The sequence below is a fragment of the Pungitius pungitius genome, chromosome 21 (genome assembly GCF_949316345.1).
Source record: "Pungitius pungitius chromosome 21, fPunPun2.1, whole genome shotgun sequence".
NCBI classification, from domain to species: Eukaryota; Metazoa; Chordata; class Actinopteri; order Perciformes; family Gasterosteidae; genus Pungitius; species Pungitius pungitius.
This window is the reverse complement of record NC_084920.1, coordinates 5,061,524-5,082,492: the sequence shown is the minus strand read 5'-3', so window position 1 is coordinate 5,082,492 and position 20,969 is coordinate 5,061,524. Positions and strand designations below refer to the sequence as shown.

The window sequence follows — 20,969 nt, the reverse complement described above, 5'->3', positions numbered from 1 at the left end:
TGGCGAGTGTCACCTTAAAGATCTTCCGACATTTCTTACGTTAGTTCCGCCTTGCTCATCCACTTTCCATTGACGGCTTGAGAGACAACGACAAAAACTTTCTCCAAAACGTGTTTATTTCACAGCAAAACAGAGATTTGCATGGCTGAAAATATAAACCGTTCTATTTGAGATAAAAAGATAAATCCTTTGCTTTGTCTAAAAAAAAAAGCGTTAAAAAAAATGCTTTTGCATCAACAAAAATGACTGAACATTTTTGCCAATATCATTCTCCTGTGAGCAAAGGTTCCGCTTGTTGATGTGTACTTTTATTCGCCAGCGGCATCTCAGACGGCGCAGGCAGACCGGGGGAACTGTGTGAATGTTTTGACCGTTTCCCTCGGAGGACCATTTCGCCTCCGCTCTCCCCTTCCTCCCGCTCCAGCCTGCCTCTTTTGACAAAATGGTTTATTCTGGACTCCAGGCTCTCGCAGCACGGACGCTCCAGCAGGGGCCGGTAGTTTCTCTGCCTGCTGCCTTCTATAAGCGAGCAATGATTAGAGGACACGCCACCTGTGGACGTAAACAAGTGAAAGAAATGTACATCCAGTTGACGTTTTGATGTGTATGACCAGGTCCAACAAAAGTATTCAACAGACAGATCAGAATGTGATCTGTTAACAGGGAAAATATCTAATGCGTCTACATGGTCTATTGTGGATGTTGTTCTGGCCTGATGTTAGATTTTATTATCCCGGTCCATGAAATTTCCCAGACTATAAAGTGTTAAAGTTTGTTTTGTTTATTTCACCTCTGGCCTCCAAACCCTGGATCATCCCATGGAGGACGTGCGTCCTGACTGCGCTCTGAGTCCAGTGTTGCTGTAGTGTGGACAGGACGTGGGTCACCTCTTCGGTCTCCTGTTTCCAGCTCAGGCCTTCAAAGTGGCAGTCGTGCAGCACCAGGGGGTAGTCTACTGCCATGCTAGTGACAGAACAGGAGATCCAATTGTATGTTACACTGTTTCACTGCATGTTAGAGACCATTATCATTTAAGCTTGGACAGGAGTTTAATTTTTTGGATGTGGAAAACGACAATTTCTATATTCATACCTGTATTGGGGCTTCCTGGGGTTGCTCTTAACATCCAGGAGCTGATTAATTATCTCTGGTGCTTCCAGTTTCTGCCCTATCAGGAGAAGCAGTGCCATCATGCATCGTACCTGCAGCACAACACAGCAGGAAACTCGCCGCAGTAAGAGACTACAAACGTCATTAACCATGAATGTATATGGAGCAGCTTTGAGTTAAGTTATTGAGTTTCTCTTCTTTATACCTGGTGGTAAAGGAAGCCAAGTCCTTTGATCTCAAACATGAAGAGGTCATACTGGTCCACGCCGGAGATGAGCTGAGGTCGCACCGGCTTGACTGATGCTGACAAGATGGTCCTCTCAAACTGCAGGACTCCGTTGCCCACATCCATTTTGCACAGGTTGCGGAAGTCATAAGTACCTTCGTATCTGTTGGGTGTTAAATGGCCTTAAAAATCAGAACGGCAACTCTGATCGGGGTTCAGCAACTCGTGCCTTCACCCACCTTTTGGCAGCATCTGCCATCAAGGTTACGTCCAGCGAGCCGCGGGGAAAGTAGTAGCGGTACGTGCGCGACTGACAGTCAAAGCGTGCGCTGAATCCCTCTGCTGCCGGTGCCCAATCCAAGACCCTGATGTCCTGGGGCAGGACTCTGTTCAGCATCTTCACGTACGGAAGCTCGGAGCCATTGGCTTTATTCTTGGCACCAGCAACAACATGTTCGGGGACTGTGACGCCCAATCCTCCACAAAACTGTGTGGAGCGCAAATCAATGGTTATGACCTGCGGGAAAAAACAGTGTTAATGTACAAAAGGGCCCTTTGTTATTTGTGTTCACGTTGATGCATAACGGTGCAGTTCCTGATTGCGGATGCAAGCGATTAAATCTCTCTCGGGGGCCTCACCTGGGAAAAAGCACTGACTCCTTTATCAGTGCGACCACACCGGTGGTAGTTGGAGGTCTGTCGTTCCTGAATCAAGCGCGTCTTTAGCAGCGCTTCGAAGAGTCTGGCCTCCACAGTGTTGTCCGTGTTCTCCTGAACCGCAAACCCCTGGTAGGACCATCCCAGGTAGGCCAGCCGCAGGGCAACGTGGCGACGAGGGTTGGCAGAGAAGTCGAAAGCACGCGCTTTGCTTGCTTTGTTGCCCTTTTTGCTGCTGATGCTGCTGGTGGTGGTGTTGGAATTCAATTTGCAGTGTGTGTCTTCGTTTGGGGATGTATTGGACATCAGCTCCACGTCATCTCCAGCTTCACTTCTCTCCTGCAGCTGGGACTTGAGTTTCTCCAGGTCTGCCTCGAGCTCCTTTATTCGCTTTATTAAAGCCTCTGACATGCTGGTAACCACAAGCACACAGAGAGGATGACTACAATGCTAGTGAGGTCCCCTGTCAAAAAAAACTAAAAAGCCCACTTGGCAAATCGTTAAATGATAACTGTTTACTTAATTGACTCTCATTTTACTAAAACCGATTCAAGAACTCTTATTTCAAAGATGGCTAAGATGTTAACATAATATGCAGCCCAGTTGCTATCGCTAGCTGGAGCCCTGGACTAGCCACATGCTACATGCACAGTCTGTTAACTTGGGGTGTTATGTAGCAACTATTAAGACTAGTGCTGGTCGTAAATAATATTACAATAAATCCGTTCCTTTACCTTTTGTTTTTTGTTTCAATATCGATGATAGAGGTGTATTTCTTTCCTGTTTTTCTAGGCTGATGGAGCACACGTGACTTTACGTGGTTTTCTAGAGTCGGACTAGTTTCAAAACCGGACGCGTTATTCACAGGGGGCTGCTGGGAAATGTAGTTTATGACTTAAACTATTAGCTCAAAGAAGACTCTTAATACCGAGCACATTTTCTCATTAGGTCCTTCTGTATTCTCTTGTAAAATGTAGTTTGAGCTCTTCTCCCTTCTTCAGATCTGACAAAAATACTGTTTGTATGAACTGCTCAAAACTCAACATGGTGTCCACGAAATCTTGCTCCCTGTGGTTAATATTCGGTCTCTTTTTATTCCTGTATATCACTGCGTAACACTGTAGACATGTATACTGAGTGTAGAGTTTACTAATTTCATTTTCTGGTCAAATAGTGGTTAAACATGCACATTGTAACACTCAACCAGAATGTATTACACATTTATTGAAAATATTCCCAGTAGCATGACATTTTAATATGAGAGTATAATGACATGCCAATAAAGATTATTTCCATATAAAATATTTCCATTTGTCACTGAAAAATGCAAAGCAAACACAAAGCAATAATTATCTGTCAGTTTTTTTCAAACACATCAGTGACATGATCACATGAACTACATTTTTCTGTCAAATTTAAGAAAGAATAGACTGGAAAAGCAGATGAAAAGGTAAAATGTGTCAATGATGCAAGAAGTTAGCTGTGCTTTTTCCCGACGAGGCTTCAGCTCATGTTTTCGTAGCTTTTTTGCTTCATGTTCATTCTGAAGCACACCCCCACGAGTACTCCGAAAACCTGTAACGGGTAAAAAGGTTAGAAGTCACTAGCGGCAAATGAACTCACAGACAGGTCAGAGAGGTTCTATTCTTTCTCGGTGAAATCAAATTAATTCTGGACTCCACCACCTGGGGCCAACAGAATGAGATAGGCTGCATTATTATGCACGCCATTACTTTTTTAAATGTCTGCATTACCATTGCTTACTTGCATACTTTATCGTGGAAATTCGTTTCAAAACTGCATATAGATTATTTTGTATAATCATTACTACATCTTACAGGGATGTTTTTTGGTCCTTTTTGGTGTATATATAAAGTTATACACCTAAAGGTGTGTCCAAACGTTTGACTGGTATTGTATCTGCTGTATTTAATTACCTCTGAGATTCCAAGGACAACGCAGACAATGGCAACCCACAGCAGGTTTTTCATCATAAAGACGGCGATGTTCTTGACACAACCCTGAGGAGGAAGAGGAGATGAAATTCTCCACTTGTTCACAGAATAGTTACAAAATGGCAGAGAAATTAGATTTTCCCGTCAGACCTTTGAGTGTATGTTCGTCATGTTCTGTCCGCAGTGCTCAGTCTTCACCACGCAGCAAGAATCTGGCACGGCCTCGTGGTTCTCCCAGCCAACGGTGGTGGACCAGTCGCCGGGGCCGAATGTGCCGCAGCACTTGAACTGTAACATTAGGACACACCACGAGGCCGCTGCTAGTGTTTTTGGACTTTGGTCTTTACGCCGTGCAGAGAGATGGGAATTCTAATTATTATTTATTCACACGTTTTGTGGTATTTTTCAATATCTCAGAAAATGTACTATTACCAGAATACCTTTGCTTTAGTAAGGTGCAAAATACGAGACTGGACGGCTCATAGCTAACAATGCTAACAACGCTAACTGGAAAAATTCTTAATTAATGGAGGCTTTGAGTGTGCATGTCCCAAGGTAGATGTTACCTCTCTTAAAGTCTTTCAATGCGAACACAAAACATGAATCTCTGCGGGTCACCTTTTCCTGAATTTCTTCAAGGGCGCATCTCTTCTCCGGGGTGAAGTCATGCATCACATTCAGCGTTTTGCCGTTGATAGAATCCTTCAGCTTCAGAAGGACGGTCTACAGGAATAACGATTAGAAGGAATGTTTTACGCTTGGAAACAGAGTTTACTTATTGCAGCCTCCTCGTGTATGCTCTCAGAAGCAATGCAATGTTTCGACCTCCACCTCAGGATTTAAGCGCCTCACCCTTTTGCCGACCAAGTAAAAGACGGCCCCTGTGAGTACCTCCAAAATGATAACGATGATCAGGATGCAGACAAACTAATGCATAGAGAAACAGAATTAATCTACGACTGCAAATAATAACATCCACTTTCAATAAAACCAGTTGGACAATTGTGGAGCATTACGTTACGTACACAAGACACCATAGTCTTAACGTTGAAGAATGCCCCTAAATGACCGAGCAGGGAGACGAGGGTTATAGCAACACCCACTGCAATGAGGACAATGGTGATTTTAGAAAGGCTTTGCATCGCGAAAGTGCCCAACAGCAAGTAGGTTGAGTGCTCCTTCACTCCGATAATGATGAGAGCGACCCCAGAGACCTGAAAAAAGAAATGGACACAAGTAAACCATTGCAAAAAAAAGATTTAGTTAAAACTAATGTTGTAGAACCACAGAATAATGGAACTATATTGTTATCTTCATTTTTTCCTTATTTATATTCACCATCATCATCATTATCATCACCAATTATTAATCAACTGTTCCACTTTCACTTCCACATTCATACATTGAGAGAATTATCCACATCACTTACCAAGAAAAGAAAATTGAAGAAAATGAAGCAACATTTGTAGCTGCAAAAAGAGCACATTGTTAGCACTCGTTAAGGGTATACACGCTTCTACTGTGATAAGAAATAAATGTAACTTAATTGGAAGAGGACAAAGACGAAGCAGCAGATGTTGCTCAGTCTAAGAGGGAGAGATGCAGACTGAGCACCTGCGTGTAATTCGGTAGCGGGTGTCATATGCAAATGAAAAAGGTAACTGGATAAAATCTCCACTGATATGGAAACAAAGTCCCTGTTACACTCGTTGAATAGGAGCTTTTATGAAGTGGCAAACTCAATACCAGGTTATAGTCTCTTTATTCTTTACGAATGGAACATAAAGGTTTGCCCGAATAAACTTGAATTTAGAGGAGGAGAGTGTACTTAATTTAAGGTTAATATGAATCCCTATCGCTGTTACTACATTTGATTGCGCCGTTAAAAACTCCTAATCAGCTCTTCCATGAAATCCCAAATGAAAAACCTTTGACGAACATACAGGAAAATATCAAGAGAAGAAAACAAATCTCCCCTCTTTTTCTTTCTGTCGCAGTTCAAAGCGTCTGAGCACTTGGAGACATCCGCTGGAACTTCCGCTTCAGGGGGGGGTCGCTTCCTCCATCCTTTTTGAGGGCTGAGCTCTTCCCCGGAGCCTCTCCACCAGGGCCGCGAGCAGGGGCAGGAAGCCCAGCCCCGACGCCACATGCCGGGAAAGGACGGAGGCCTCTGGCTGCTGACCAAGGCGATCTTACTCGGGCCGGGCAGCTTGTGACACGCCGCCAGTGTCCTCCATTCTCCACGTCTCTTTGCATCCACTCATGTCTTTGTTTCCCTTTCGTCCGTCTCGCCGGAGTGTCTTTATCCTCCTTTCTTTATTTGTACTTTGTCAGAGCTGGAGCTCAGAAATTCGGCTCGGCCCTCTGTGCTCGTGCAGCACTGATTCCCAGTAGGCCCTTTGAATGCATTCGAGGGAAAGATCGGGACAAGGCAGGAGGCAATGCAGTGCAGTTTAGGATGAGCTCTCATAAATGCAATTCATTTTGTTATTCTTAGAGGTCTAGTGAGCACTGCTGTGGACTTCACCGGGGTTTTTATCTGAGTGTCTTCTGTTCGCACAACCACGGCAGGGGCATTTGGGTTGCCCCCCCTTCCCTTTGATGGAGAAATGCAGTATGGCATGCGTTTCGAGGGGTTTGTGGGAACAGGATGAAATAGTGCCGCGTGTTGTGAAGTGCATCATGGGAAAGGGAAATGATTAACATAGTATAGGAAGAGAACATTGTTCTTTAGCTTTTCCTGTTTTGAATTCCACAACACTTGGTAGAATCCTTGTATGATTTCCGTCTGATAAGGATAACTATTAAGAACAGAGGTTAGGTTTCTGGGAAATGTAATCAGTTCATTGCCAAATAATGACCTTCTACAGTCAAAGATCTGAATAAAGTAACAAAAACAAATTAAATTTGCATTTGTTTAACTCGATTTAATAGTCTGTGGATCTTTCCACCTTATATGGCCATATGGTTCAAAGGAATGTGCCAAAGTTGAGAGTCCCTGCACTCAGCGGGGGCAGCCTCGTTCTCCAGGGTGATGTCATGTATTTTCGAGCTCTTTCATTCATCATCTCCAGACATTGCAGATCTGACTGGTTGTTTAGTTTGCTTGGATGCTGCTTTTTTGCTTCCTTCATTGCCCAAGTGCAGAATTTGCATTTTATAACTGGATTATCAGACTCTAAAAGGAACACCATGGTCAAACCGCTGCGCTCCCCTCACACCGGCCTTGTTTACTGCTCGAGCCACTTGTGTGTAAACTGCTGCTTCCAAGTGGACAGGGCGAGTCCGTCAGGCCAGTAAACAGCTCGGCTCCATATCTGGTACATCCTTCCGCATGCTCTCGGGGGGGCCGGGGGACTTGTTCGTGGTCTGAAGGGAATGATGACTTACACATTCCTGTCCTGACCACTATTGAGGGAAATGTGTCCATCTGAAACCACACATGGCAACACGTTTGGTTGCGGGTGCATTTTAGAGAACTATATTTTGCGCTTTTATTTACCTAATTATTTAATAAATTGTCTATACAAATGTAATTGACAAATTTGAATGGCTCATAGGAAAATGTAATTGACTGAATAACTTATTGATTCAGCGTATTGAGCTTTGAATGAACTCTTATCATATGAGTGATAGTTCCACCAACAAAACTAGTAGTTTGAGTATACCTGTATAGTAACTGCATAGTGACAGAGAAAACACCTGTAAACTATCCTCACTTGCTTTGAATGTTGATAAGAGGAAACCAGTCTGTAGTCAACGAACATGTAACAAAAGATAAACGAGAGCACACCTCGGCGAACACACCCAGCCAGCCCCCATATCTATTCCCATCTAAATAGAACTAATAGTGTCACATGGTCCAGCTTCCCTTCAAAGAAGCTCAAGTCCCTCCTGTGATTTTTTGCCCCATGTTGTGTGTCGCACACACACCGCGGCTGATGATCACACGCAGAAAGCTGCTCTACAGGCTCCTCTTGATTCCTGTGGTGGCTCCTGGCAGTGTTGCTCAACCTGCCCAGTGTTTGAATGGAAAGTGTGTTTGCAGCGGGGTAAAATGTAAAAGCCAACGGCACGCGCAAAGTGCGTCCTGAGAGGAGGGGCCTTTTTTTTTTTCTTCACGAGGAGAGCCAGCAGGTAAAAGATTCTTTTTATATGTCTCTGGCGTTTCTTTTATCCACCTCGGTGCCCTCTGTTTCTCTTCAGCTGGACTGTTTTGTTTCTCCGGCACGTTTCCTGACTCTCCCCTCGCTTGTTTTCTATGGAATGTGTCTCTCTCTCTCTCTCTCTCATTCCCTGGGTTCTCTCATGTGCACTGGGCCAGTGGTGGCCTGGACATGTGTTTTTTTAATTGGCGTTCCGACAAAAAACACACACACAAAAAAAGAGCCTGTTCCTGGGAAACGAGGGGTGGGGGGACTGAGTGTGGGTCGTGATTTCAGAGGCTCCTCCTGTCAACGCTGAATACATGAGCCTTACAGTCCGAGCGCACCGCAGAGGAGAAGAGGCCTGACTGATGAGTGGCGACTCCGTTTCTACTCAGTGATGGATCCAGAGGGCGAGGGGAAGCCAAAGACCTTCGTGTCTACTTTTCGTTTGGCCCTCAAGCCTCAAGCCAGAAGTGTCTGCGTGGAGAAGCAAAGAGAAGATGGACCGCAGGCGGCCAATGGGACGTTCATGGGAAACAATAAACTGGGAGTCACATCAGCAACAGGTAAAGGCCAGGAGGACAGGTGAACGTTTCCCACATTTGCACCTCGTGCCGAGCCTCAGGCCCCTTGCAGCCCTGATGTTTCCTCTCATGCTTTTAACTCGAGTCCTGGAACCAGCAATGCTTCACAGCAAAATGGACAGACTCAAATTAACACTATTGGAGTTCATTTTAACACTTTTAATTTCCCCATGGGGTGCACACTCCACAATGTCAATGTAACACTTTGTAAACTGTCATTTTAACACTGTTATAGAGTAAATAAACTCTTATATAGTATTTAATTTAACAATACTCAAGAGTTAGTTTCTCAACACCAGTGGGGAGTAAGTAATATTGACTCTGTGAGATTCAATTTGAACTCTAAGCTAGTGTTTATATTGTCCCAATCTTGTCAGTGTTAAATCAACACTCAACGAAGTGTCAACAATTTAACTCGGAATCAGTGTAAAAATAAATTAACTTTTGGTGATCACACACGTATGTTATGGTTGGCCCCAATATTAGCGGGGCAGCGGTACTACATGTCACATGTCCGTTATTGCCAAATGTCTTCTTATTTCTAGTTATTGTCGTCAGAAATATCTTAAGAGGCATCCGTGGGAGTGACATACAAACTGCGACTCCTCCTCTCTCGAGTAACTGTTTCACTTGAACACGATGCTGCTCTGCCTCAGGGGGGGGGGGCAGGGGAACACACATATTGGCCTCTACCAGACGGGGCATTTGAAGTTGTGTCTATGGTTGGTTCGGTTTCACCATGTCTGGAGGACTTTTGTGCTCGGCCCGTTCCTTCCTAACCTCTGACCTCTGCCCAGGCTCCCGGCCAAAAGACGGCCAGGCGGCCCTCGCGGCGCCTCACTTCAGCGAAGCCCTCGGGGAGTGTTCGGTCGGCGAAGGAAGGGATGCTTCTTTTCAAGGGGTCATCGCGGGAAGTCGACCTCTGAGCGTTTCCTGGCTACACGATGGTAAGCGCGTGGTTACCCAACCAGATGTCGCCCTCCTCTCCATCAAAAGGTCCTGCGTGCGGAAGGCTGTTTAATCATCATCATCATCCTATTTGCCCCTTCCTCTTTCGTAGGAAAGAGGATGGGCTCGAGAAATACTTCCTTCCAAAATGGCGTCGCCACTCTGACTCTGACTCAGTGCTCACGTGGCGATGTTGGGACGTACACCTGCGAGGCCGAGAATACGGCTGGGAAAGCGTCGAGCAGCGGCGTGTTACATGTCACGGGTAAAACCTCCTCACACACGCATAGAATGCCCTTGAAGGAACGGTATTTACTTGATCTGCGTACAGTAAACACGTTTCTTCTTGGTTTGTGATACCAGAAACAAAGGAACTCCTTGGAACGAGCAGCCGTGACCGGCACAGCGACGCCACATGCCAGGTCGGGTCACCCGAAAACATTGAATTATCTTCAGCTTCTGAAGAGAGACGCCAGCACAGAGAGGGAGAAGACCAAGGTACATAATGGATTACAAGGTCATTTTAAAGAATGTCAGTAAATGTTTGTAAATGTACATAAATGGATCCTGCCTTTTTCATTCGAGAGTTGTGCCTTGGCAGTCTGTTGAGTTCACTCACTGCCCTTGCAACCAAACATGACTGCTCACATGTGATTGGTCGGATGCTTCTTAAACCTGCCTATAGTGGCACACACACACACCTATTAATCCACCTTCTTCTTCAGTTCCTGCAGCACACCTGCAAGCAAAAGTCTCCTCTCGTGCAGGTGGGTCGAGAGCAGCATGTACGCCTGCCATTTACAACACGCCATGCCGCCGCTGCCGCCGCCGCCGTTAAATAAAACAGTTGTGCTTCCCACCAGGACCTCCTGTGGAGTTTGTAGACCCCCCAGAGCTGGTGCGGGTTCGAGTCGGGGAGCAGGTCCGACTCTGCTGCACGTTCAGGAGCAGCTGCGTCCCTGTGGCCTGCTGCTGGATTTACAAAAAGAACAAGGTGACGCCAGTCCTCCCCGTGAGAATCTGATGCGCCGTGCAACAGATTCTCACTTTGATATTTCCCTTTCGCCCGCTCTCCAGGTGGTGGCCCCGGGGCCGAGGATCTCCGTCCGCAGCAGTGAGACGCAGAGCGTCGTAGAGATCTCTGGGGCCTGCCCGGAGGACACCGGCTCGTACACCGTCATAGTGCGAAGCGCGCACGGCTCGGCCCAGCACACCATCCCGCTCAGCGTCATCGGTGAGGCTCGCTTTTGGTCCGCCGTTGGTTGTTTAGCAATCAGAGTTCTCTTTTCCTGGCGCGGGACGTGAATGCGGGCCCCAAACGATGCGAGTTAGTTCTTGAATTGACCCCTCAGACCGGCCCGCCCCACCTGCCTCCCAGCCCGTTATTTCCCAGCTGTGCACCGAGTCGCTGGTCCTCTCTTGGACGGGTCCCAGCTACGACGGAGGCACGGCCGTGCTGGGCTACAAGGTGGAGGTCCGAGAGGAGCGGGACGAGCCCGAGAGCTGGACCGTGGTGACGAGCCTTTGCAAAAACACGTCCTACCACGTGCGCTCGGGCCTGGGGCCTCTGGGCAGGTACCGCTTCCGCGTCCGGGCCTACAACGCCGCAGGGGTCAGCGAACCAAGCCAGGAGTCACAGTGGGTTAAGATGGCGACTAAAAGTAAGGGATGTTTGGGAGGGAAAGAAATGTTTGAAAGAAGATGTGGTTTTGTTACATGAGCGCATTTTGTGTTAGAAGAAGAAAAGAAGAAGAAGACGGAAGAGCCCGAGTTGTACGTCACAGTGACCATTGACACCAAAAACAAGGTCAAAGACTTCTACAATGTGCATGAGAAGCTGGGAGTGTAAGCATGGACTCTTAGTATTTCAAACAAACTTTTAACAATTTTACTGTACAGAATTAAGATTCTCATTTTATTATTTTTGAATTGGTTTGTTTTTGGCTTTTGACCTTTCCAGCGGGAAGTTTGGCCAGGTGTTCCGGATGACCCACAAAGACACGGGTCACGTGGTCGCAGGGAAGTTCTACCGAGCCCGAACCTCCAAGGAGCGAACCGCTGCTCGCAAAGAGATGGCGGTGATGAACCGCCTTCACCACCCGAAACTGGTCCAGTGCCTGGCTGCCTTTGACACGCGCGCCGAGGTGGTCATGGTCTTGGAGTAGTAAGTAACGGAGGAGCGGAAAGGTTAGATTAGTTGCTGCAGCGTTATTTAGTGGATAAATGATGCAATGAACCATGTGGAGAAACGACAGATTTGCCGGATTCTACATGACTTTGCATTTGTCTGCATTAAGAAGAGACTGACCGCAGCAATAAGGAGTCTGAGTGGCGTTTTCCTCTGCCCAGTATCGCAGGCGGGGAACTCTTTGAGCGCATCGTGGCCGACAACTTTGAGCACACGGAGCCCACTAGCGCCCGCTACATGCAGCAGATCCTGGAGGGCATGCAGTACATTCACAAGCAGAACATCGTCCACCTGGACCTCAAACCGGAGAACATCGTCTGTGTGGACCACACCGGTACTCGGATCAAGATCATCGACTTTGGCTTGGCCAGTGAACTGGGTGAGTCTTAACATATTTTCAATTTTTGTGATTTTTTTTTTTCTAACCCCTCAATGCAAGTGTCCTGAAAAGGTCAACACATGAATTAATGCAGAAAAATGACCAAAGATAACATTGAGGTTTTTTTTTCCAAATTTCCTACATGGCATGCTATGCACGGAGTCTTTAAATACACAAAGCCGATCTGGGAAGGTAATTTGGTAACGCTCTATTAACTTCCTCTCTAGACTTGACTCGCCTATTTAGAGATAACCGCAGGCATGAGCGCAAACTCAAAACATTCAGGGTGACATTTTCAATTGATTTGCCTTTTCTGCAATTTTTGTTTTTGTTCTTTTTAGAGGAAGGAAAACCTTTACTGGTGATGCACGGCACGCCAGAGTTTGTGGCCCCCGAAGTGATCAACTATGAGCCTGTGGGCCTGGAGACTGACTTGTGGAGCATTGGAGTCATCTGCTTCATTCTGTAAGTCGAAAAATTGGCCGAAAGTGGTTTTTAAGGCAGCCAAAGTTTACACAAACGCAACTGTGGATACTTTGTGGTGATAATGCTGGCAGGCCTTTCATAAAGTGTGAGACAAACAAAAGAGAACTTGAATTCACACACATGGTGTTTCTGGCGCCATCTTCTGGTGGTGGTGGTCTATTACTACAGTCTCTCCACAGCAAGATTGGAATTACAATTCTTAAAGTGGGCATTCATTTGAGAGAATAACAAAAAACAGACGGTTAATACATGCCAGGTCTTAAAAAGAACTAATTAATGGGTACAAATATGAGAGAATATATTTTAATTGTTGAATTGTTCTGTGATTTTAGGCTCAGCGGAGAATCTCCCTTCCAGGGGAACAACGATAATGAGACTTTAGCTCTTGTGACTACCGCCCAATTTGAGTTTGACGAGGAGAGTTTTGAGGACATCTCTGATGCCGCTAAAGACTTTATCGGAAACCTCCTGAAGAAAGACCGCAGGTTGGTCGGTTTTTCCCCTTCCATGTTTTAATGATTACAACCTAAATATGATAAAATTGCTCACAAACTGCTTGGATTCAAACACAATGAGAGTGTAACGTATGAAAAGCAGCTGGGGGAAAAAAGTGACCGCCTTTTGCTTCTCCGTGTAGATGCAGGTTGTCGTGTGCCGAGGCCCTCGCCCACCCCTGGATGGTCTCGTTCACACCAATGAACCGCAGACCCACCAAGTCCCTCAATAAGGGGAAGATGAAACACTTTCTGGCCAGACGCAAGTGGAAGGTAATGCATGAAAAAGTGACCGCACTGATGCATGAAACATTTTCTTATCAATGCCTCCCTGGGATGAACTTTCAATCCTTTGTCCCATTTAGACCTCGAGCTTGGTTAGTGTAGTTTTTCATCCAGTGCTTGGTCCTTTTTTTTCATTCTTTTTTTTTTTAAACTTCCAGAAAACTGGTAAGGCTGTTTTGGCCCTACAGCGGATGGCTAATCTCTCAAACAGGCCAGACTCTCCTTGCGGCTCCACAGAGGGTAAGACCGATAAAAAGACACACACACACACGCACACACACACACTGCCCTCTAATGTCCCGGGGCTACATGCATATGGCAGATGACTCCCAGTTTTCCGATTTGTCACTTCACGTTTACCCTTTTGTGATCTGTAAAGCCTAGTTTCTGGTTTTTCTTCATCATCATCATCGTCCCCTCTCATCCAGAGCCATGCTGGAGCCAAGAGGCAGAGCAGGCCATCCAGTCTCTGGATAAGCAGCTTCAGAGGGAACCTCGCTTCCAGCAGGTCCTGAAGGACACCACCCTGCCCAGAGGAGCAACGGCACGGCTTACGTGCCTCGTCAACGGTACAGAGGGACACAACTGTAGTGTCCTTCATTTAAATGAAGGAACATGTGGTCTGAACAGCTGTGCTTGTAGAAATGGACTTTTCACTAAATCCTCAAACTATTCCCTTGAACTCAAAGTCATCCAAAACATTTTAAATAGACTTCGGGATTACTAAACCTTGAGATTACCTGTTCATTTATTTTGCTTCTGTTTTCTGAAATACTTTATTTTTTTTCATCTCAATCCAAGGTTACCCGCGGCCGGAGACAAAGTGGCTTCAGAATGAGAAGCCGGTGTCCGGGTCGTGCAGAGCGAGAGTGGAGCAGCACGAAGATGGGCTCTGCTCTCTGGTTCTGGCCGAGCTGCGGCCTTCCGACTCGGGGGTTTACGTGTGCAGGGCCAGCAACCCGCTGGGGGAAGCCATGTGCTCGGCCAAACTGACAGTGGAGATGTGATATTTTCCTTAATTCGTAAAGGAGACCTGTGTTGGGTTTGGTCCGTTGTTCGCTCACACATAAAAAGGTGATTTATAATAATTTCAAGTCAAAAGGGCCACTGCCTCACGAGGGGTTGGATAAAATGGGTTTGGACACCTGGGAATCCATTTGGGTCTTTCCAGCGTTCAGTTACTCGTGTGACACTTTTTTTTTTTTTTTCTTCCCATCAATGTGTAGTTGGCATGTTAAACAACAATGTTGCATAGAAACAAGGTGATATAATGACACTGTTCACTTAAAGTCACATGTGTTTTTGTACAGTTAAATGTTTTACACCATTAAAGGCTGAATTACATATTTTATATTTTAATCCCTAACCTGTATGAAATAGTTTGGATTTTTGTAAAAACAATAAAATACATTTTATGGTGTAAAATCAGTTCCCTTTGAGGTCCACTAAATTTCTAGAAGTTGTGCACGAGGAGTATATTATCAGCATTCATTTGACTATCCTTGCAATAGGAAGGACCGGATAAATTATTTTACTGTTTTATGATCAGCTTCAGAAGTCTAATTTGTTTTTAACTTTTCCAGATATTCTCATAAATAAAGCTTTTTCTTGGAGCTTAATTCAAGATTTGAACAGATTATATTTACTAAAGTCAGAAAAAAGAAATTTCACTTCAGCTTAATACATTTTTATTAAGTGTACAGTTTTGCTGGCAAATCTTTTTCAGCACAGTGCATTTCCATGTGACAACTTACAGAATATTCCATTTATTCACATAAATATAATGTAGGATGTTTAGTAATTTACAATTTCTCATAAAATAATTACACTGAATTTGTTCAAATATTCTCCAACCCAAAACTGTAAATAGTGACAACTAGTACAGTTAAGGTACCTTACTTGCTCTTAAAATGTAATTTGTTTATGGTACATTCATGTTAATTCTACTAGAACACAAGAGAACAATCTACCAGATTGAAATGTTCTAGTTAATTAATGCTGGGCTTATTTAAACAGCTATTAAAAAAGGAATGCCATTCATAGAAAACACTCTTTACGATTATAATTTGGCTACATTTAATCCCAAAACATTAATTTGAGCTTTCAAATACCAAAATCAAATTAGTTAGCGATAGATTAGGATATTTCAATCCATTTGTTAAAAGTAGTTTAAAAACCTGTGGAAACTCATTCAGGCACCGAGTCTTTGTAAACGAAGCGAGAGCCCTCGTTGGGCTGCACTGGCACAAAGTTCTCCTACTGCGGATCGGTCACTAGTGTGCACGTATTCCTGCTTCATGTTCTCTGTGCACGGCTCACTGCTGAGACGACGTGGACACGTGTCCCTCTGGTCTCGGCTGGATCCTCTTTTGAAGGAGATTCCAAGCTTTCAGAACCTTGAAAATAAAAGACAGCGGGGGGAAATTGTTAATGGAGTGAAATCATTTTTACCCTACGATGACCTGTTGTCATGTCGTGCAGACGTGTGGCCCCTCTACTAAAGGCCTGCCGAGTCTCTGACCTGCTTCCGAGTGACCTCCGGCTCCCACAGCGTGCTGAGCACTACGTTGGCGTGCGCCACTTGTTCGCCGTTGGACCACTGGCTCTGCAAACGGCGCAGGGCCTCTTCTGTGCTCAAACCGTCTCGCTCCGATATCCTTACCACCGCCTGACAGGGAGGGGGGGCAGGAGGTGGGTTTCCGATTACAAGTCGAGCGTTTATTGTGTTATGGCCAGTGTGTGTGTGTGAAGCGTCCCATTGTTGCCTTCGAGGTCTGCGTGCACAAGCCTATTACCTCCTCCTCAGGGATGACCGTGACCCAGACCTCGTGCACCATGGGCGTCCAGCCGGCCTCCTGGAGAACGGCCGCATCCAACACACACACCTGCTCGCCTGCAAAAAGATCACACGGTGCGTGTGAGAGACACAGTGGTCAGTGGGTCAAAGGACCCACTAAAGTACTGACATTTTTACAGTCAAGACGATCGTAGAATACCTTCCTCTCGGGCTCTGCTGATTCTTTTCTCCACCAGAAGTGCAATCTCAGGCCACACGATGTCTGTTAGGGCTTTTAACCGCTCCTTCAGGAAAAAGAACAGGACCTTTTGATAAACTGTCTGTGCTCCGCGGCTTGTTCTACGTGGTGATGCGTTGAAACACCGACTAACATTTGTCCAATTACCTGGTTTCCAAAAACCTTTCCTCCTAAAGCACGTCTGTTGATGGTTTTATCTTCGTTCATAAGATCTAAAAAAAAGAGAAACACCTGAGATTTCATGCAGCATAACATTTGACATTAAAAAGCGAATGCAAAGATGGCACCATGGTCCTAGTGATGACACCATTCTGACCACAGACCACACCTGTCCTCGGCACACAAGGGGTTCCTCACCTGGTCCGAATTCCTCGAGCACTCTGTGATAGGCAGCAGTGCCGGCCTGGTACACCTCATGGCCCAGCTTGTCGCAGTCAACCCGGACGGCACCCAAAGCCTCCAGCTGCCTGGCGATGGAGCTCTTCCCGCTGCCGCTGCCTCCGGTCAGGCCGATGACGTACGGACGCTGAGCGAGGTGGGACGTGTCCTAGTGCAAAAGAAAAGAGGAGACCCACGGGCGAGGAGATCAGCAAACACGAGGGCATGCACAATGTATGGGTGGAGATGGTGTTGGGGTAAGAGTCGGGTGGAGGTGATGAGGGGGCGTTAACTCGGCTCCGAAAACCAGTCGGGCCTGCTCAGAACTACTCTCATTGTTCCTCTGATAACAGAAACAGGGGTTTCTATCAGCAAGGCCAAACACAGAGAACACAAGCAAGGAATGGTGTCCATTTCAGGTCCTTTTCTGCAAACATGTAAACTAACAAACTGGTCGTCATTCTGGGCTCAGCATGTTAAAAAGACAATGAACTTTGGCCTACGCTGGAAAGAAACGCGGTTACTTTTTTAGTTGGATAACAAGGCTCTTTTTAGAGTAGTTAAACATTAAGACGGACCCGTGTGCTTTGTACCAAACACTCCTTCTCGTCTGTTCAAATGCTGTGAGAAGACAAGTTAGTCTTGCTTCAGTGAGTGAATAAAAAAAAAAAAAAATGAAGGCAAGTTGGAGCATGATTTGGCATATTGTTATTTGACTGCAGGCTGTGCAGATCTTTTTCAGACCTCTGAAAGGGGATTTTGTTTAATTCAGGAATGAAACTTAATATATTCAACCGTTTTCCATTGATTACCTACTTTAGGCGGGGTGAGGAGGGTGCCTAGCAGTCGAGACCGCAGGCTGGAGGAGCTGATCTTCTCCTCCTCTGTCTCCGAGTGGTGGGCATCTTTAAGCAACTGGATCTCGTGGAGGACGAGAGGAGGAAAACCCTGTTTAAGGAAGCAGAGAACACAAAACATCAAATATGCATGCATGTCTACGCGGACTAGGGTCTCCTAGATCTGGAAAAACAAGTTTTACTGCTTTCCATGGATTAAGAAGCGTTCCTGTGCCTACTTTACACTGTAATTCTTTAGTACATTACATTTAGTAAGAGATTGTGCAGTGTAAAACTGCAGTAGGGTTACAATGTAAATGTGATACTACAATTGTATGTGATACTAAAATTGTATGTGCTACAATTGCATTAAGGACAATAACAAAACACAAACAGCTCGGTACAATTAATTTAGTCACTTTTTGTTTGCAAAATGTAAGTATTCAAAAGCGGGAGAAGACGCGACCCAAATCTGCGGCCTCCTGACTTACGTTCTCAATGCGTTTCTTGTTGACGGCCTCGCCCCCCCTTCTGGTCTCCTCGCTGACCACGATGCACTGCAGCAAGGGGTCAACCACAGAAACCCCGTAGGGGTCTTCAAGGGGCATAATCTTCACCTGCAGTGAGGGTTTGATGTCTTGCAGGAACTCCTGTACTCGCTGGGCCCGCAGGGCGTAGGGCTCGACCAGCTCCCTTAGCACTTTCTCTTAAGCCGAGAAGAAAAGAACATTAGGGAGGGGCGGCCTTCCCATCGTGGACATCACAAGAATACGCACTCCATAAATAGACTCACTTTTCAGCATCGCTTGGTCACACACACACACGAGGAACCTTCTGCTGGCCAGCAGGCAGGAGACGTTGAGCAGCGTCCTGTGGGCCCCGTGGAGCCGGTCAAACGTGCCCCCCACCACCACGTCACTGTAGGTCTGCAGGACCTCTGCCTTTTCTTCCGGCTCTTTAAGCCCCTCCTCGTTTTCCTGCAGCCCCGCAAGCTGCGGGTGGAGCAGCACGGAGGGCAGGCCCGGGCTGCAGACGTAGCAGTGGCCCGTGTACCTCTGCAGGCACTGCGTGACCTGACGGGACTGAGCCGGGTCCTGCAGAGGGAAGTCCGTCAGCACCACCTCCGGGGAGTGAGACAGAGATTGTGGCGTGGGGAAGGGGCAGCTCGGGGTCGCGCCGCCGCCGCAGGGGCCCGGCTGAGCGCGGACGTTGGTCAGCAAAACTCGAACGTCCAGGTGGCCGCACACGTCGGCCGCGTTGCTGTAGAGGCGGGAGATGATGGTGGACAGGTCCACTGCGGGCGGAATGAAAACCGCCCGGGGCTGGCTGCCGCTCCCCAGGTTCAGGCCGGGGTGGAGGTGGACGTAGAGCGTGCGCTCGACGAGCTGAGCGGCCGAGCTCAGCGCCGGGGCGATGCGCAGGGGGAGGGTTTGGAGAGGAGACGTCAGCACGAGGATGCCCGTGCTGAACATGGACATTTTGCTCGCTGATATCACAAGGAGAACCGCAAACGTCACGGTATCTGCTGGCTCACTGGAGGGGAGAGAAAGTGCAAAAAATAAACAATTGACACAATTTATTGTTGATATCTGCAGTGGGGAATGTTGCTTTGGGGAATTTGGTTTGGTCTTGCTAAAGTGTGAAAAGTTAGGAAACCTCTGATGTTGAGGAAATACTAATTTGCTTGACATGCAAAGCCATATTCTTAAAAAAGGACAATACAAACTACACCATTGAAAGACTGGCCCAGGATGAGACAGGGAAAGAGTAGACAAAGCTGGATCTGCCGCACGGCTCACTGGAAAATGGTGACATACATATTACATATTGTTAAAGTGTATTAATTTGTAGTTTGTAATTGTCCCACGAAGCCGATGGTGACGTCACTCATAACACTGTAACGAGCCCACGCGATCCCACTTACATCTACAATGGCACTTCTAAACTCTCTGGGAGGTGAGGAAGCTTCAAACGTGTGCATGACAACTCCATGGAATTCATAAGTGGTCACGTGACAGTTAAGTAAATAACAGAACGTGTGCTTGTGATTAAGTTATCTCTGCTCCTCACTCAGCAAACAAGGAAAGTGACCATCAACCCGAGCGGGCTCGAAGTGGTAACGTTAGCCAGCTAGCCACGTAGTACGACCATCACACTGCCTGTAAATAACGCACGGAAAATATTCAACAAAGTGATATTTGAGAAGAGTACAAAGTAGAGTAGAAATGACGCGGCAGTCTGTGTTCCGTTGTAGAAAACACTCGGGACGTCCCACTTCAACACAGAGCATTTTCTAATTCGGTCAGAAGTGACAATCCGGCAGCTAACGGGCAACCTCGCGACGAAACATACCTTTTGTGGAAGTGTGGAGCGGATGAATCGTGCACTGCAACGTGTAAGTAGAAGTCCAAACATCTACCGAATGAATCCCTTCCCTGATAATCCTTAACGAGGAGCTGTCTTGGTTTGTCCAGTCGGGTCAAAATAGCTGGAAGCACACCCACTGGTGAAAGTCACTCACACGGGAACGGGGTTGAGTTATCACGTGATATGTTGTGCATGCACGCTGATTGGCTTAGGGGGGTAAACTGGGAGGCCTGGGAAACAGTCATTTAAACCGGGAGGAACCCGTCGCTGAATTCATCCTGCAGCTCTCACAGCTGTGACTTTATTTATGTAATGCATTAGCAGGGTTGAACAGTTAAACGAATGAAATATATGAAGAACTCATTTCTTGTTGACGAAAGTGTATTTGAAAAGTCAAACTCTCACACGTTTTGATTCTCATATGGTTTTTTTTTACAAAAAATGTATAAACTGTACTTTGTTCTAATGTACATATGAGACAATTTCACTCATTTCTCCGACACATATCTATCGAATTATATCCCAACCAGTTGAGGTCCAATCAAACACATCTCTGTGGGCATACCTTTGAGAAGTGACGTCAAAGAGGATGTTAGATACCCTAAGCCTTCTGTTTCAGAGGAACTGCATTTTCATTTTGAGGTTCTTGGGCGGTGCTCATTTGCCATGCATACTCACTAAATCAAAGTTTGTCAAAGTCCTACCACATGCTCAGTCCTCCGTGTGCATACTTTTTTTAGCAAACACTCTTGTCACAAATCAAACATGCTTGTATGTATCAGGAGTTTGGGGTTAGGCTCAACATATGAACACTTTTCCTATTGCACATGGTTAGTGAAAGCTTCACAGGGGATAACAAGATACGTGAATGAACATTGTCTTAAAATTAACCA

The 20,969-nt window shown here is 46.2% G+C and overlaps 4 protein-coding genes across 5 annotated transcripts; 1 reads left to right on the top strand and 3 right to left on the bottom strand.

Annotated features, from left to right (window-relative positions):
* Positions 1-17: 17 nt before the first annotated feature.
* On the bottom strand, positions 18-2,875 carry pus3 (pseudouridylate synthase 3). The gene is made up of 7 exons (XM_037464346.2): positions 2,728-2,875; positions 1,976-2,405; positions 1,576-1,853; positions 1,316-1,499; positions 1,093-1,202; positions 791-963; positions 18-552 (listed from the first exon to the last, which is right to left on the bottom strand). Exons 2-7 carry the CDS (start codon positions 2,402-2,404, stop codon positions 266-268), a joined length of 1,461 nt encoding a protein of 486 aa, XP_037320243.2. The 5' UTR covers position 2,405; positions 2,728-2,875; the 3' UTR covers positions 18-265.
* A 479-nt stretch (positions 2,876-3,354) lies between these two features.
* Positions 3,355-5,968, bottom strand: LOC119213110 (CD63 antigen-like). Its single transcript, XM_037464145.2, has 7 exons — positions 5,378-5,968; positions 4,974-5,162; positions 4,801-4,875; positions 4,567-4,671; positions 4,099-4,236; positions 3,931-4,014; positions 3,355-3,568 (listed from the first exon to the last, which is right to left on the bottom strand). The coding sequence occupies exons 1-7, from the start codon at positions 5,432-5,434 to the stop codon at positions 3,497-3,499; spliced, it is 720 nt and encodes a 239-aa protein (XP_037320042.1). The 5' UTR covers positions 5,435-5,968; the 3' UTR covers positions 3,355-3,496.
* Positions 5,969-7,860: 1,892 nt separating this feature from the next.
* LOC119213384 (myosin light chain kinase, smooth muscle-like) lies at positions 7,861-15,014 on the top strand. Of its 2 annotated transcripts, none has more exons than XM_062560208.1 (18): positions 7,861-8,085; positions 8,492-8,662; positions 9,478-9,627; positions 9,741-9,893; positions 9,992-10,126; positions 10,354-10,395; positions 10,492-10,622; positions 10,706-10,862; positions 10,981-11,289; positions 11,368-11,473; positions 11,589-11,792; positions 11,978-12,195; positions 12,537-12,660; positions 13,014-13,166; positions 13,319-13,448; positions 13,619-13,700; positions 13,889-14,029; positions 14,262-15,014. In XM_062560208.1, exons 2-18 carry the CDS (start codon positions 8,494-8,496, stop codon positions 14,465-14,467), a joined length of 2,610 nt encoding a protein of 869 aa, XP_062416192.1. In that variant the 5' UTR covers positions 7,861-8,085; positions 8,492-8,493; the 3' UTR covers positions 14,468-15,014. The 2 variants fall into 2 exon arrangements, with proteins under 2 accessions (XP_062416192.1, XP_037320532.2); XM_037464635.2 differs by having other exon boundaries at positions 7,879-8,085; positions 11,365-11,473.
* Positions 15,015-15,122: 108 nt separating this feature from the next.
* Positions 15,123-20,272, bottom strand: coasy (CoA synthase). The gene is made up of 10 exons (XM_037464505.2): positions 20,062-20,272; positions 18,503-19,242; positions 18,201-18,415; positions 17,690-17,821; positions 16,853-17,042; positions 16,643-16,707; positions 16,457-16,541; positions 16,256-16,353; positions 15,982-16,128; positions 15,123-15,856 (listed from the first exon to the last, which is right to left on the bottom strand). Exons 2-10 carry the CDS (start codon positions 19,185-19,187, stop codon positions 15,776-15,778), a joined length of 1,698 nt encoding a protein of 565 aa, XP_037320402.2. The 5' UTR covers positions 19,188-19,242; positions 20,062-20,272; the 3' UTR covers positions 15,123-15,775.
* Positions 20,273-20,969: the final 697 nt, after the last annotated feature.

Excerpts from the sequence above, each read along its gene's own strand:
- pus3 (XM_037464346.2), bottom strand. The coding sequence starts at position 2,404 with ATGTCAGAGGCTTTAATAAAGCGAATAAAGGAGCTCGAGGCAGACCTG. Across the intron at positions 1,854-1,975 it reads GAGTCAGTGCTTTTTCCCAG|GTCATAACCATTGATTTGCG; the intron begins GTGAGGCCCCCG and ends TTTTTCCCGCAG. Across the intron at positions 964-1,092 it reads CCCAGGAAGCCCCAATACAG|CATGGCAGTAGACTACCCCC; the intron begins GTATGAATATAG and ends TTCTGTCACTAG.
- LOC119213110 (XM_037464145.2), bottom strand. The coding sequence starts at position 5,434 with ATGTGCTCTTTTTGCAGCTACAAATGTTGCTTCATTTTCTTCAATTTT. Across the intron at positions 4,876-4,973 it reads TTAAGACTATGGTGTCTTGT|TTTGTCTGCATCCTGATCAT; the intron begins GTACGTAACGTA and ends TCTATGCATTAG. Across the intron at positions 3,569-3,930 it reads TTGTCCTTGGAATCTCAGAG|GTTTTCGGAGTACTCGTGGG; the intron begins GTAATTAAATAC and ends TACCCGTTACAG.
- LOC119213384 (XM_037464635.2), top strand. The coding sequence starts at position 8,494 with ATGGATCCAGAGGGCGAGGGGAAGCCAAAGACCTTCGTGTCTACTTTT. Across the intron at positions 11,474-11,588 it reads GTGCATGAGAAGCTGGGAGT|CGGGAAGTTTGGCCAGGTGT; the intron begins GTAAGCATGGAC and ends TGACCTTTCCAG. Across the intron at positions 13,701-13,888 it reads TCCTTGCGGCTCCACAGAGG|AGCCATGCTGGAGCCAAGAG; the intron begins GTAAGACCGATA and ends CCTCTCATCCAG.
- coasy (XM_037464505.2), bottom strand. The coding sequence starts at position 19,187 with ATGTCCATGTTCAGCACGGGCATCCTCGTGCTGACGTCTCCTCTCCAA. Across the intron at positions 17,822-18,200 it reads ACAAGAAACGCATTGAGAAC|GGTTTTCCTCCTCTCGTCCT; the intron begins GTAAGTCAGGAG and ends TTCCTTAAACAG. Across the intron at positions 16,708-16,852 it reads GCTCGAGGAATTCGGACCAG|ATCTTATGAACGAAGATAAA; the intron begins GTGAGGAACCCC and ends TCTTTTTTTTAG.